The sequence below is a fragment of the Taurulus bubalis genome (genome assembly GCF_910589615.1).
Source record: "Taurulus bubalis genome assembly, chromosome: 11".
Lineage (NCBI taxonomy): Eukaryota > Metazoa > Chordata > Actinopteri > Perciformes > Cottidae > Taurulus > Taurulus bubalis.
In genome coordinates, this window is record NC_136599.1 from 16,598,913 (window position 1) to 16,614,393 (window position 15,481).

Consider the following 15,481-nt stretch of genomic DNA (forward strand, 5'->3'; position numbering starts at 1 on the left):
TTAAATATATGTATTTTCAAATCTCAAGTACCCCCAGGTATACTTCCCCCATTTGAGAACAACTGACAGAGTTTTACTCAAAATCTAAACGATTCCGAAACCCAGAGATATTCAAGCAACCGTCATATAAAGAGCAACTGTTACAGGTTGTTTGCTTGCTGTGTTGAACTGTGTGAGTAAAAGATTAATAAATACAATAAAAAAATTTTTTTAAAAAGATTAAGACAATACAACGTGAAAGCAGCTCGCCGCGTTTGAGAAGCTGGATCTGGCACAACAAACAGTGGCGGAGGGCGGGAGTTAGAGAGAAATATTCACTTTCACTTCGCAGGAACTAAAGTTTTGTCGGACGGTCCCTTGGCCCCCGGGGGAGAGCTGGAGAGGCAGAGCGCAGCCGCTCGGCGCGGGTCAGTGCAACACCATCACTGCATGAATGACGGCGCTCTTGGCCGACGTAGGGAAACACTTCACCGCTTGGCGCGAGCCGTGCGCGAGCGCCTCGTCCCTTTGCAGCTGGATTCACGACACCTCACCTCGCGTGAACTTCACGGATACGCAGCCGCCTGAGCGCGACATGTCACGGTGATGTTACAGCCTCCATCTTCGCTGGAAGTAAACCATGAGGAGATAACCGGCTTGTAGAGCTGACAGGCAAGTGTTTGCGCTAGCAGGTTGGCACGGCACGGATATGTTGTCAAGTTTTACTCAATGAGCTAAATATCACGTTTTTTGTTATCGGACTTTGTCTGTGCACCTGTTGTTTTCTTTCCCGTCGCTGATTTAAACATTTTTTTCTTAAATATAAACATAAAATGTTAAATTATCCACATATATATATATATATACTGTGGGTATACACATTACAATATATGTTATGCAAAGGCGTAAATCAGCCTACATCTGTCGTTAAGATACAGACAATTCAGCTCATGCAGGGCAAGTTTCCTCTTACCACAATCGATAGTGTAGAATTACTTTATGGCAAACTATTGGAAATTACACTCAAAATGCAATGTTTTCTGTCTGCACAGTAAGATGAATAGATTTACAGGAAGCAGGACATATAATCCAAATAATTCAGTGGGTTGAATTTTCTTTGTAGTGTGTGTTCACCTTATTTGACCTTTTTCTGACAGAACATTCAGTCTGTTAAGGTGAAGATGTATGAATTAAGTACTAATGTTATTAGACTGCAGATCATAAATGATAGCATTCCCAAAACACATGAAAAAATCTCAATACCGTCGCCACGGTTTACCATTATATCTTATATTGAAATTCTTACCATTGAAGAGGTGGAGGAAACAAGCTACTGTTGATCATTCATTCATGTCATACACACTCTGCATGTGTTTTCTGGTCCCCATAAACAACCTTGTAAAGATAGATCATTCAGGGTTTTAGGAACCGACAAAAAACACACTGCAAAGTAGCGTGTTAATAGTAGACATATTAACCCCGGCTGTGTTTCCTCTGCTTGGACGGCTGGCTTGTGTTCCGGTGAGCAGCAGAGGAGCTGACGGTAAATGAGAGGCCGTCACCATGCCCCCGGGGAAGTATGGGATGCAGGAGGAATGGGAGAAGGAGGGGGACCAGGAGATAGTGATGGACTTCCTGCTGCCTACTGGGATCTTCCTCAAATTCCCTGTATCGCCAAACGATACCATCAAAAGCATCAAAAGCGTAAGTCCCATCACATCCCCCTTTAGTTAATTATCAGTAGCTGCTTCTGGAGATCATAAAACACGTCATAGAATATTTTTCGCCACTGACGCATAATGTGTATTGTACTCATGCTTTGCATTTTATCTGTGTTTCTGATAGCGTACATTTGATTGGCTGCAGTACAGCGCTGCAGTAGTTCTGGTGACCACAATTGCAAAACGCTGTTGTTACAATATTTACTCAATATGCTTAAAAGCAAATTGGTCGACTTTAGCCATTAAGCTAATTAAAACATGACACAATCTGAACAATCCTCGCTTCTGGCTTTGATGCATCTTGAAGTTTTGATGCAACTATTAGAGAAGGAGCTGCGGCTTTCCTCCTTGGTATACACGGCCAGCTCTCTGCTGGAGCAGATCTGCTGTTAAACGTGAATATGCCAGTTTCTATGCCAACAGCTCTGCCTCTTCAGGCTGTTTGATTTAGCGGTGTTAAGTAATGACACTATTGGAGGCATTTAAAATGATTAAGAGATTAAATGTGTCTCCAATTGTTTTTCTCTACAAAAACTGCCAGGGTCATTGTTTGCACACTTGGATATCATCATCATCATCATCATCATCATCTGAAAAATGAGAGAAATCAGAGTGTTATTCTTCCACAGCTCTTCTGAAAATAGGAATGACGCTGGTCGATGGGTTTTGAATAACTGTTTTACATGATAGTTTTACAGGCCCCGAGAACGCGGTGTACACGTCAGGACATCAGCGCTGCACGCCCAGCCTCATGTACTGCTGGTGTATTTTGTTTCAGATGGTTTGGAGGAATGCCAGCAGCGAGGCCCTGTTCGGCGCACTGGGTGAGCCCGACGCATACGTCTTCACCTGCATCAACCAGGCGGCAGAGAGGGAGGAACTGGAAGAGGAATCGAGGCGCATAAGCGACGTGCGGCCCTTCATGGGCGTTTTGAGGCTGGTGGCGAGGGAGGGCGACCGAGTGGAGAAACTCACCAACACCCAGATCAGCCTGTTAATTGGCAAAGGTGAGCAGCACCCTGCTGAGCGGGTGCTATAAGGAGGTTTTGTGTGGTTTGCTAAGTATTAGATCAGAAGCAGTCCTCGGTCATCATCAAAAAGAAGAGGGGAGTTTTGTCTCGCCTTGTTCCAGCCTTCTGTCATTGATGCAAACAGATTATATTAATAGAATGAATAGTTTATGAAATTATAATATTACAATATAAAATATATTGAATACAAAAATGAAATGAAACAATCCGGCAACTTCTAACCCAATTGCCAATTTACTACATTATTCAGTTTGACATTATTGTGTTTATGTCAGCAGTTCTCTGTGTGACATTAAACAATCAGTGGTGACATATCCATCATCAGAGACGGTTCAGAACAGAGGCATCCTGATGACGGTCGGTTCTTGATGTTCAACATCTTGGAAGGTCGACAAATTACTCGCTGGCTATGAGCAGATGTAGCTAATTTGAAAATAGAGCACAGCTAGACTAACTAATGCTAATTCTATTTTCCAGTTCCAGTAACATTTTTGACTTCATAACAGATTGTCTTTTGCCTTATTCACTGGGCTTCAGCCAGTAAATCTGCAGGTTGATGCTTCTTTAACTTCTATTAATAAAAACATGGCCGGCTCTCAGGGTGATCCATCAAGCGAAGCGTTCCTCTCACTCTGAAAGACTTGTATTTGTATTTGTTTACGCTTTCATCATGCTTTTTCAGGTCTGCTTGAGTTCGAGGCCCAGAAGAACCACGAAGTGAATGAGTTTCGGACAAAGATGCGTATGTTTTGTGAAGAGAAGGCGCAGGAGAGACAGATGTTGCCATGGCAGCAGTGGATGGAGTACAGCTTCCCGTGTGACCTGGAGCCTTGCTGCTCTCCGCCGTGTGGGAGTGTGAAGTCAAAAAACAACAAGAAGATTTTCATCAATGTCAAGTTTGAGGCTTGTGATGTGAGTTGATCTGATCTGTAGTTTGTATGAGTCATATTTGTAAAGGTTGAGACAAATCAAAGGAGGATTTTAAGTCAATGTGAGCACCTTTGGAAATCCCGCTCCCACACCACAAACACCACCCTCAAAACATCTCTCAGGAACAACAGCCATTGACATGATAGCTACATTTGTGCGGGTACCTTTATTGGCATTAATGTATCTCTCACAGGAAAGCTTCATGCTGCAGCAGGACCCTCAAGACCTCCCAGTGGCTCTGATGAGGAGCGCTCTGAAGAAGAAGGCCACAGTCTTCCGCTCGCTGCGACAGGAACCCGAAGACTACACCCTGCAGGTCAACGGGAGGTGGGATTTCCTCTATGGGAAGCATCCCTTGTGCCAGTTTAAAGTGAGTGACCGCAGCAGCGGCGTCAGTGTCTTTTTCACATTTTATTAAATTGTTCATTTTTATTTTTTTTTCCCAGTTCTCATTCAGGCTGATGCATATTTTCCTGCATGATAGTTTTATATTTTGCCTCATTCTTTTCCCACTTTTCCCTCACAAACCTTCTGGACCTGTTACGGAGAAGCATCCATGCAACATAATGCTTCTACAGTAATTAGGATGATGAACAAAAAGCTAAATGCTACGATTATCAGACCAAAAAAAATATTCCTCCATTTTTACACACAATTGCTTTCTTTTTACCGCAAAGCTGTCACTCGCTAAGCAATTGGTCAACTTTAGAATACTCAGTGTGTTGAAAATTTTCTTTCTTCCCCCTGGTTAATTTTAAGAAAATAACCAAACTGTTGGGGTGTTTACAATCTTCCTTTGTCTTCATTACTATTCATTTTCCATGTTGTTTGTCTACATTCTGTCTGTGCGGGTGATCCATACAAGCTCAAATGATTGTCAGATCAAGAGTGGGGTGAGTCAAGGTTTTGGTGGCAGGAGACTCCACTGTTGACTACCTGCAGCAGTGACTCATATCTGTCTAGCAGCCCCGCAGAAAGGAACTGCATCTATCCACACATAATGAGATTTCGGTTGCATTAACCTACAGCAAATGAACAGCCTCCAGGAGTTAACCAGTGCTATCAGACCACTGGGAAATATCTGTGGGTGAGCTGATGGCTGCACAAAAATAAAACACTCTGCCCCCCTCCTGTTATCTATCTCTGTCCTCTTTTACAGTACATATTCTCGTGTTTGAGAAACGGACAAAACCCGTTCCTAACCATGGTGCACCACTCCACCATCCACAAGTATCAGGAGGAGCAGGACAGTATGTGCAGCCAGGTCTATAAGAGTCGCTCCTTGTCCAGACCTCCTCCACTGCCTCTGAAGAAGGTGAGAGTTCAGCGGACGACTGTTGTCTCTCATTAACAGAGCCGAAAGTCTTTCTTTCTCTCTGCTCATCACAGTTGTTCCTCAACCAGACTGCAGACTTTGTAGCACTTGAAACATGCAGTGCAACAAATGTTGATAATTTACGTCTTTGCTTGCATTTACTGTAGTTTAACATAGAGCACATATTATTTACTACTTTGAAACTGCACTGGCAAAATTAATCTATTATTAGAACAATAACATTTTTAGACTTAATCAAAGTACCCGATGGACTGTTTTTCAGTTTGTTCCCCTTTTTAACTTTTTGTTTAAGTGCACATTCTCGTGTATCTATCTTTTGACATGCTGACCAACAGGAAATTGTAGCAACAGTTTCATGACTTTAGACTTTGGTGAATGTTATAGATGAATATTTTTTATGGAAAGAAATGGGGGTAAACAAATAAATAAGATGCTCTCTCTTCTGTCTCCTCACAGCAAAATACCTCCTCTCTGTGGGCCATCAGCGAGCCTTTTTACATTCACCTGCTGCAGGGCAGCCGAGTCAATGCAGGCGAAGGAATGAAGGTTGGTGTGGTTTTGCGTGGGTTTGATGCTCAATGAAATGTGACATTCACTTGTTTCCCAATATCTCAATTTCAGTTGTAGAAACAGCAGGGTTGACATGAAAATGACAGGGGGTCACATGGTCCAGACCACACGTTTCCCATAACTCATCAAGGCGGTTGGTTGAAACTTCAAAACAGGAAGTGGGGAGGGACTATCTGCTTTTGACATCTCATTCTGAGGCCTAGATTCTAAGAAAACTGACAGACTGCATGCTGTCTTTCCCTTCCTCGCTTTCAGCACACCTCTTTTTTTGAAGACGGTGCATGCATGTAGTTACTATTGCAGGTAGATGTTTGTTAAAATGTTTGTGAAGGGATGTTTCTCAGTAAATGACTGGCAAAAGCGTATAGAAATATCCACTAAAACTCCATATTCACTTTTTCTGTCAATTTTCTTTTTCTTTTCCTCAACCAATTTGAAGTACGGTAGTCTGTAAATGTGTGTCTCTGTTTGTGATTCAGTTTCATAACTAACTATGTTACTTAGATGGGTTATTAAGTGTAAGTGCACTTCCGGCGGCTGCCTTAGAGCGCAGCATGACTCATGGCAAATTTGTCCTGTGACATAATTATCAGTCATGTCTGCAGCTGGCAGGCAGAGGTTTGAAAACACCCTTGGGGAGAATAGCCACTCGTATATTTTGTGAATATAGATTCAGACTATCTTGATTTGGCAAAAGGCAGGAGCTTAACAGCCGCACAGTATTGAATTTAGCCTCCGGTGGTTGTTTATCATTTTTGGACAGACTCTGCATTGAAAGGTGTCGCGACCTGCTTGCGTTTTGAATGTGTCGACCCTTTGACTCATAGCCTGAGTGAAGCAGGAAACTCTGAATCCTCTGTTGAAGTCTGTAAATCTTTCACAAACAATCTACCTCACAAACTCTTCTAATCACAACATTGTATGTGTGTTTCCCCCCAGCTCGTGGTGCAGGCCGGTCTGTTCCATGGTAGCGAACTCCTCTGTAAGGTGGTGACAACCTCGGAGGTGACGGTGTGCTCTGAGCCGCTGTGGGATCAAAAGCTGGAGTTCGACATAAACGTGGCTGACCTGCCTCGCATGAGCCGCCTGTGCTTCGCACTCTATGCAGTCCTTGAGAAAGCCAAGAAACCCCGCGGCACTAAAAAGAAGAATAAGAAAGCGGTGAGTTTGTCAGAAACTCAAGCCGTTTTACGGTGATAATTTGTTAGCAAGCACAAACAGATCTGTTTCCTCTCTGTTGTGTAGTGTGTGCTGTGTGGGTGTGTTTTGCTGCTGCGTCTGGTTGTGCAAGTGTGTTCAGTGGCAATGCTGTGGTTAGCATTTCATCCGCTTCAACGCTTTTATCTGCACATCACACCAAGGAAGGAAGGGACATTTTCAAGGAATTCTAAATGCATGTTCACAGTCACCATTCGTAGTTACAACTCTGCCACTCATTGAGCATTTTACCTATAAATGCGCTCCTCGTCTTTAAGGCCTGTCATGGGGACAGGTGGGAGTAGAAGCCTGAAAAATGTGGAACTATTTTAATCATATATAAATCAGCATTTCTTTAGCACAAATTACAAACATTTACTGCTTATCTCGATTTTTTTATGTTGGGCTATGGGGAAATTTCCCAACTGTTTGACCTTTCAGAGAACATAATTGGATCATTAATCATTAATAAGAGTTTACTGTCAGTTGCAGCCATAATTACAGTCATACATTTAAAATGGAATATGCTACATCATGCCACTGAGAGAGGAGAGGACGACTGCACACACCAACTCATTGTACACTAACAAGTACAGTGAACAACAAATCCCCTTTATTCAGCCTCTCTTGTGTAAAAGCGTTGCAGAAACTGTGGGCAACATGTTTTGGAGGTTCCCAGGTGTGTTTATGGGTATCAAGGCCACTTCTGCTTTCTGAGCCACTTCTCACTTCTTTTGCCTGGAAGAGAAGTTCTGCAGACAGACAGAAGTTGAGCTATTTTAGCCACTCTTGTACGTGTGTATCGTCTCTCTTTTTTTAGCTGGCTGCTTTCAGCGTAAATGTGTTTTGTTTTTAACACATTGAATGGCCAAGTAGTTTTTATGCTTGAATGTTATTTCCCCTTTTGCTGTTTTATATTCCAACTTTAGACCCTATAAATGTAAAATGTACCCCTTGCTTCGCTTTATAATTTAACAGGATAAATTATGTAAAAAGTTGCCACAAACACTCTTTTTTTATATCGATAAAATATTAATTTTTTTTTAATGCTATTTGATTTAAATTCAAATAAACTAAACGCCTAAAATGAAGCAGATGTTCTACAACAGAGGTTATACAACAGAGGTTTAATAATTAAAACACTTTTTAGATTTATTGATGAAAAAAAAAAAAAAAAAAAAGCCTACTTTTATTGATCCGATGATCAAATCTTAATGTAACTTTGATTGAACAATCGAGTACTCCCTGTGTCGCTCTTCTGCTGCCTCCACATGGTTTTACTGCCTGCAGATGGTCTTCAAGATGTCAACAGATCTGATCCTCCCTGTCCCTCTCTTCAGGACTGTCCGATAGCCTGGGTGAACACCATGGTGTTCGACTACAAGGACCAGCTGAAGACTGGGGAGTTCCTGTTGTCCACATGGCCATCTGTTCCTGGTACGTTCAGGCCTTCTCTATTCTTACATTTCCTCCTCTTCAAAAACACCTCACATGCTAACGGCCTCCTCCACATTGAAAATGACACGTGGCGCCGTCAAAACCCCACATATTTACACATTATGCGTTTTCTGTTGCACAAGATTTGGAAACCACAGATGTCTGTTGTTGTCAATTATGGCGCCATTTTTCTTACTAAATTGATTATATATTTCTCTGCGGTTTGGAAGAGCAGTAAGTATAACACGCACTGTCGCTTTTAGATATATGGGAGTTATTTGAATATGAAAATATTCTTACTAAGTAGATTAAAGCATCTACCAAATGGCACAATTCATGTACAATTTGTTCCATCACAGACAAAAGCGACTTGTTGAACCCAATGGGAACCGTTGAGAAGAACCCCAATGTGGACAGTGCCGCCGGGCTTCTCATTCGCTTCCCTAATATCCGGCCTCATCCTCTCTACTACCCACCACTGGATAAGGTACCTATTCCCAAAAGGCTATATTTGAGTACATGGGGACATTTTCATTTGTATTACAGTCAGTGAAAATATCCTCATCTGTTCTCAGGTAAGTGGCGACATGGAGAAGAATGGTGATGCAACTATTGCCACAAAAGAGGAGGTAAGACTCTAAATTTCACATTTTGCAATTCTCACACAGTTAAAGGTAAAACATAAAAACAGTTGCTGTTACTTGCTGACCACATATTTTTATGAATATGTTTTGGGTTCTTTTGCTCTCTACAGCACATGAAACTAAAAGAAATCATGGACAACAAAAACCACACTGAGTTTTTCGAGGATGAAAAAGAGCTCCTGTGGAAGCTCCGCACAGACGTCCGTGACCATTATCATGAAAGTCTGTCCAAGCTGCTCCTCGTCACCAAGTGGAATCGGCACGAGGACGTAGTTCAGGTATAAATGGAGAGTTCGGGACAATAATTTACTTTTTAATCATCTTGAATTTGTTTGTCTTAATTTTTAAGAAAATGTAGAGGTTCACTTAGAGTTCTAAACATGCCCAACATATATTTTAATCCTCACTATATACAAAAATAGTATCTGTATTGTCCCTGATAAATGACTTGACCTGCTTGTTTATCAGTAATTTCACACATTTCACTTATATTTGTATATGTGTTGATTCTAATATCGTTCTTTTTTTACTGAATAACCACTATAAACATAGTGTGTCATGGCAAACTATCCAACAAGTTGGACTATAGCTAATTATATTATTTAATTGGAGCAATTAGTTCGACAGTTTTGTAGCTGATTGGTTTAATTGATTTAGTGTGTAAAATGTTATAACAAGACTGTGTGTGTGTACAGCCATGCTAGTGCTTTTAGCTGAATACTAACTTCAGCATGCTACCATGTTCCCAATGACAATGCTAACATGCTGCAGATGATGTGTATTATGTTCACCTTCTAAGTTTAGCCTGCCAGTATGCTAACATTTGTTCGATTAGTACTGAACACAAGTACAGCTGAGGCTGATGGGAATAATGTTGTTACTTTTGCACATATTTTGTCATAAAGTTAAAGTCAGGGAATCACCAGAGTCTGTCGTACTCATTTCATCCAACCATCAGCCCAAAATGCAGAGATATTTGTCATCAAACACATTTCATCTTTTCTCATCATGGTATAAATTGGTAATCTGATTCTCCTCAGATGGTTAGTTTACTGAAGAACTGGCGGGACCTCCCAGGCATCCACGCCTTGGAGCTCTTAGACTACAGTTTTCCCGACCCAGCGGTCCGTTCTTTCACAATCAGATGCCTCAGGAAGCTCAGGTAAACACGTGTTCAGGTTTTTACTTGCATCCATGGAACATTGCGCATTTATCTGCATAATCACGTATGGACCATTTTCTCTGCACACAGTGACAATGAACTGCTCCAGTACTTAATCCAGCTGGTCCAGGTGCTGAAGTACGAGTCCTACCTAGACTGTGGCCTCACCACTTTCCTGCTTGAACGGGCTTTGTCCAACTGGAGGATAGGACACTTTTTGTTTTGGCATCTCAGGTGAGACGCAGTCCAGCAGAAAACACAAGATTAGCACATGTGCACCTGCAGCCTGTTTTTCTTGACAGGAAAATTTGTGTTTATTGTAGGTCAGAGATTCACGTGGCATCTGTGAGTTTGCGTTTTGGCCTGATTCTGGAGGCCTACTGCAGGGGAAGCATCCACCACATCAGGCTTTTAACCAAACAGGTAATCTCGTCACACTGATACACACTGACATCAGGATCTGAAATGATGTGTTTTGGTTTTGTGCTAAATCCCGGCCTTACCTCTCCCACACAGAATGAGGCTCTGGGCAAAATGAAGGCCCTGAGTGACTTTGTCAAGTCAGGCTCCCAGAAGATGACAGCAGACGACCTGAAGATGTGTATCAGACAGGAGTCCTACCTGGAAGCCCTGTCTGACCTGCTGTCACCACTTAACCCCAGCATCATCTTGGATAAGATCTGGTTAGTGCCACACACACACAGCGAATTACATTTTTTGACTCCCTAATTGGATTCTCAGGGGCAGTTTTGGTCGCTCTCTAGGTTTACTGAATCACAAAATAATACTTTTGCGTAGCATATTGACAAATTAACCCTTAGTCCTTACTTGGACTTTTTTTATTTACCTTGTAGCATTGATTTTGTCTTGGGCAGACTTTTCCCATTTCTAACATAAACATTTAACAACTCAATAAGTAAAATGGCAACAGGGTGAAAACCTAAAAATAGCAATGTATTTTGTAAAACAGGCATTTTCCTTAGTCCTCAGTCTATGAACCTTGATGATTATGTGTTTGTACTGACTGTGTTTACTGTTGCAGTGCAGACAAGTGCAGATTTATGGACTCCAAGATGAAGCCGCTCTGGCTGATGTACAACCCCAGGGCTCAAGAAGGCACGGTGGGCATCATCTTCAAGAAGGGAGATGGTGAGATACAAGAAAATATGACGACCTGGCAGCACACATTCAGTACACATCATGCAGTAGCCGATAGTGCCAAGACTTATGCTGTAGTTCACTTTAGTTGAGCACAAAGGGAATACACTGAAGCGTTAAAATGCAGGGAGGGTCTTATTTTAAAATGCACTTGTAGAAAAACATACCCAGCAGGTTTAAAAAAATATGTCCTTTTAATAATAACGAGGATGTTTGAAAGTCAAACAATACCAGGGTAGAACTTCCCATGAAACATAAATGTGATACATCTTTGTGACCTTTTTTCACTCATCACCTTAAGATCTTCGACAAGACATGTTGACCCTCCAGATGATCCAGCTCATGGAGAATTTATGGAAGAGAGAGGGCCTCGATCTCAGGTACAGTGGAAGCAGCTGTTTGCAGCAGCTGTTGATGCTTTTTAACAATGAGCGCCGCTAGACCAACCTAATACTGTCACGCACTCACAGGATGATCCCTTATGGCTGCTTGTCCACTGGGAACAAGATGGGGCTCATTGAGGTCGTGAAGAACTCCGACACCATCGCCAACATCCAGCGCAACAACAGTAACAGTGCCGCCACCGCTGCTTTCAACAAGGATGCCCTGCTCAACTGGCTCAAATCTAAGAATCCTGAGTGAGTAGGATGAACGACTTTGACATAATGGGTACACGCCTTGCATCTTCCATGATCTAGATACTCCAGGAGTGATGACCCTCTTTAACCACATGAAAACAACACTAACGCTGTTTAGAGCCACAGAGTTTAAACCCTCCATCCAGTTTCAAATTGTTTGTCATGATCAGCAAAAAACACCCAAATGGCCTTTTTATCCAATAACTTTCCTCTTTATGGGGGGATTCCCCAACTGCTGCCAGGCCAGCTCTGTCATAAGCTGTATCACAAAATATATATATACTGATATTAGTTCTAATCATGTTTTGGTTTTATGTAGTGTACAAACACAAACACATTTTCTACTTCCTGTTTGTGCATTTTTGTTGACGTCCCTCGAAGCACAACTTGTATTACTTCTTGTTAATTGAAAATGTTAAAGTATTTTGTTTTCTTCTCAACAACTACACCACAGATGATAAGTGCGTCGCAATATGTGTGAAAGACATACCCTAAAAGTGCAACAACAATACGACCCAATTTTTTTTTTCATAGTATAGGAAATTGAAACACAGTGAAGTGTGAAATGTGTCACATCCGCTGGCTCTGTGTTGTACAAACATTTTTAGTTGCGTCAGTAACACCCCTCCCCCTTTTATATTATTTATAACAGTATAAAAGCAAGTTTATAACACACACCCTGGTGTAAACAGATGCAAGGTCATTTTAATTGTTGATTAATGTATTTGTCATTAACTATAACTAGTATACTGTACGTCTTCATAGAAGAGGTTATGTTATAATTAAGTGAGAAATACTGTACATTAGTTAACATTTAAAAGTTCTAATATCGGCTTAAAACAACATTATAGAGTGTTTTAAGCCATTTATTACATTGTTATTAAAATATACTAAGGGGGTGGTGGTTGTAATGATATGCTTATTGAAAAAAAACATTATATAGGACTAGTTTAAGATTCTAATCAAAATCTCAATGTACTTTTACAGTTTGGGGATTATTTTTTCTCTGTTATGTAATTCAGAAATAGGTAAACATTTTAAATTTCACTTAATAATAAATATTATATTATTAACTGAAACAATCTATGTATCAAGATGTTTTTCCTGACAGTATGGAGAAAAAAATCTCCAGATTTTTTTTTTTTTCATTTAAACGTTATGTTTTCAGAAATGCCCATGTCTCTGTGTGTGATTTGAAGAGTTTACTTCAAAGTATGTATTCAGTGCAGCCTTTTAAAATCATGACAGAGCAACACAAAGTGCAGCCTGTGACTATGGGTTTATATTTTCTTTATTTAGTGGCAGACAGTCTGAAGGTCTTGTCTATTCTAAAAGCTCCTTGAAGAGAGAGAACCATTCAATGCAATGAATAAGCCTTTGTACGTCACGTTGACAAGACAGGCTCAGCTGACTGCACGACAGACCAGAAAGGTAATTAGCTTGAAATGCTGCAGCGCCCGCAAGGGAGCGGAGAAAATTAATACAAGCTTAACACAGTGAACCTCAGTGCCTGTCTAGACTGTGAAAGGACATGTCAATCATTAATCGGCCACAGGAACCCCTGCTGTCAATATTTCATATAGCAGTGAAGAATTCTGCGTGTGTATAGTAGTTATGCAGGTTATATGATGAAGTAGTGTAAATGTACTGTAAGAACAAAACCCTCATGCTTTGCTTCCTTATTTCTATGATCTTTTTTTGTCACCAGGGACAAACTGGATCCAGCAATAGAAGAGTTCACACTGTCCTGCGCTGGCTACTGTGTAGCTACGTATGTGCTCGGCATCGGAGATCGTCACAACGACAACATCATGATCAGGGAAACTGGACAGGTGGAGTTCACCACTGTGATATTTTTTCATCACATTACAACACTGAAATCTACCACAAAGGGGTGATTAGACATAAAGTGGGAATTAAATGTGATCTACTTCATAACAATATGTAGCAGAAAAAAATATTGTTCCAAGACAGGGTGACTTTTAATTTAAATGTTTTATTTAACTGTGTGTCTGATTTGGTCACTTTGGAGTGAAATCCTTCAGGTCAATCATCACCAGTTAGTGAGTCTTTAACAAATGTGACTTTAATCAGTGATTCAGAACCCAGAAGTCACTTTCACCTTTGCTCCTCAGCTCTTCCACATCGACTTTGGGCATTTCTTGGGCAACTTCAAGCGGAAACTGGGGATCAACAGGGAGCGTGTGCCTTTCATCTTGACTTATGACTTTGTCCATGTGATCCAACAAGGAAGGACCAACAACAGTGAGAAGTTTGAGAGGTACATTATTGTGTGTCAGCCTGTTTACCAATCTGGAATTCTGTGTGCTTATTGGATAACCTGAGACTGATTGCCCCATCATGCTGTCAGGTTCAGGGAGTACTGCGAGCGGGCCTATAAGATTCTTTGTCGCAACGGGACGCTGTTCGTCAACCTCTTTGCTATGATGAAGGCTGCAGGACTGCCAGAGCTCACCTCCTGCAAAGACATCCAGTATCTCAAGGTATGCAACAATGAGGATACTGCTGCGAATCATGATGATGATGATGATGATGATGATGATGATGATGATGATGATAAATATAAAATATAAAATCTAAAAACAAATTATCATTAATTTGTTTTTTTATTTTATTCTCAAAAGGACTCTCTAGCTTTGGGCAAAACGGAGGAAGAGGCACTGAAGAATTTTAAGGTGAAGTTCGACGAAGCTCTGCGGGAAAGCTGGAAGACGAAAGTTAACTGGATGATGCACTCCCTGGCCAAAGATAATAGACCATGAAGAACACTGCACCAAGGACACCTGAAGAGAGACCAACAAATATGGATTTTAATGTACGAAGATAAAAGGAAAGAAAACTCAATCAAATATTTGACTGTATTGATTGCATTCAAAAACGCTCAGCATATGTTTACATTGGACTGGCCTGTCTGTGGTAAATAATGACGTGGAGGCATCCAAAAGATGATACGACCATGGGGCACAATCTCAACACACATATATTTTCACAATGAAGGAAATCCATCACACTCATATTTGTCCCATCAGACTCAAGGACATGTCGACAACAATAATAAACAAGCTTTATAGATGTGTTAGAGTGCTACCTAAAAAAACACCTGCACGTGCAAAAGTGTCATGAATCACTGAAACAGAATCAGAAACTGAAAGTTCATCCCCCGACTGCATCGCTTAGCAGGGAGCAAACTGCAAACCAACTTTATGACAACTTCAGACGACACCGCTCAGTCAAGGAGTTCAATAACAGGGCGGCAGTTTAATCTCAAGTCTTTTCCACGGTTACGAGCAATGACAGTGGAGTCATTTCCTCTCATTTCAACTGCCTCCTTGCAAATGTCTTGTTTTTTAATTTTATTGTATTTTATTTAATTCGGTAGCTTTGAAGTACTTATACAAAGTCATGAAGGATTTTTTGTTTTACTGCTGTTTTGATGTGTAATATTGCCTTGAAGTGCAGTATGTTGCCTCTGGAGTGCCAGTAGACACAAAGCATTGTAACATTTACAATTCATTGTAAGATGAGAAAATAACTTTAAATAATAGGACCTTTATTTTGATAAAGTGTGTGACCCAGCAGACCCTTACTAAACAGCTACTACACATTAAAGGAAAAGTTTGACATTTTGACAAATAGGCTTTCTAGCATAGCGTTAGA

The 15,481-nt window shown here is 41.0% G+C and overlaps 1 protein-coding gene across 1 annotated transcript; it reads left to right on the forward strand.

Moving 5' to 3' along the window:
• Positions 1–1,542: 1,542 nt before the first annotated feature.
• pik3cd (phosphatidylinositol-4,5-bisphosphate 3-kinase, catalytic subunit delta) lies at positions 1,543–14,586 on the forward strand (the record flags this gene model as incomplete). Its single annotated transcript, XM_079225626.1, has 22 exons — positions 1,543–1,683; positions 2,479–2,707; positions 3,414–3,643; positions 3,855–4,031; positions 4,821–4,976; positions 5,454–5,543; positions 6,507–6,728; positions 8,105–8,201; positions 8,561–8,688; positions 8,777–8,830; positions 8,956–9,123; positions 9,886–10,007; positions 10,098–10,241; positions 10,331–10,430; positions 10,524–10,690; positions 11,050–11,156; positions 11,467–11,545; positions 11,636–11,803; positions 13,512–13,635; positions 13,939–14,084; positions 14,175–14,307; positions 14,449–14,586. The coding sequence occupies 22 exons, from the start codon at positions 1,543–1,545 to the stop codon at positions 14,584–14,586; spliced, it is 3,120 nt and encodes a 1,039-aa protein (XP_079081752.1).
• Positions 14,587–15,481: the final 895 nt, after the last annotated feature.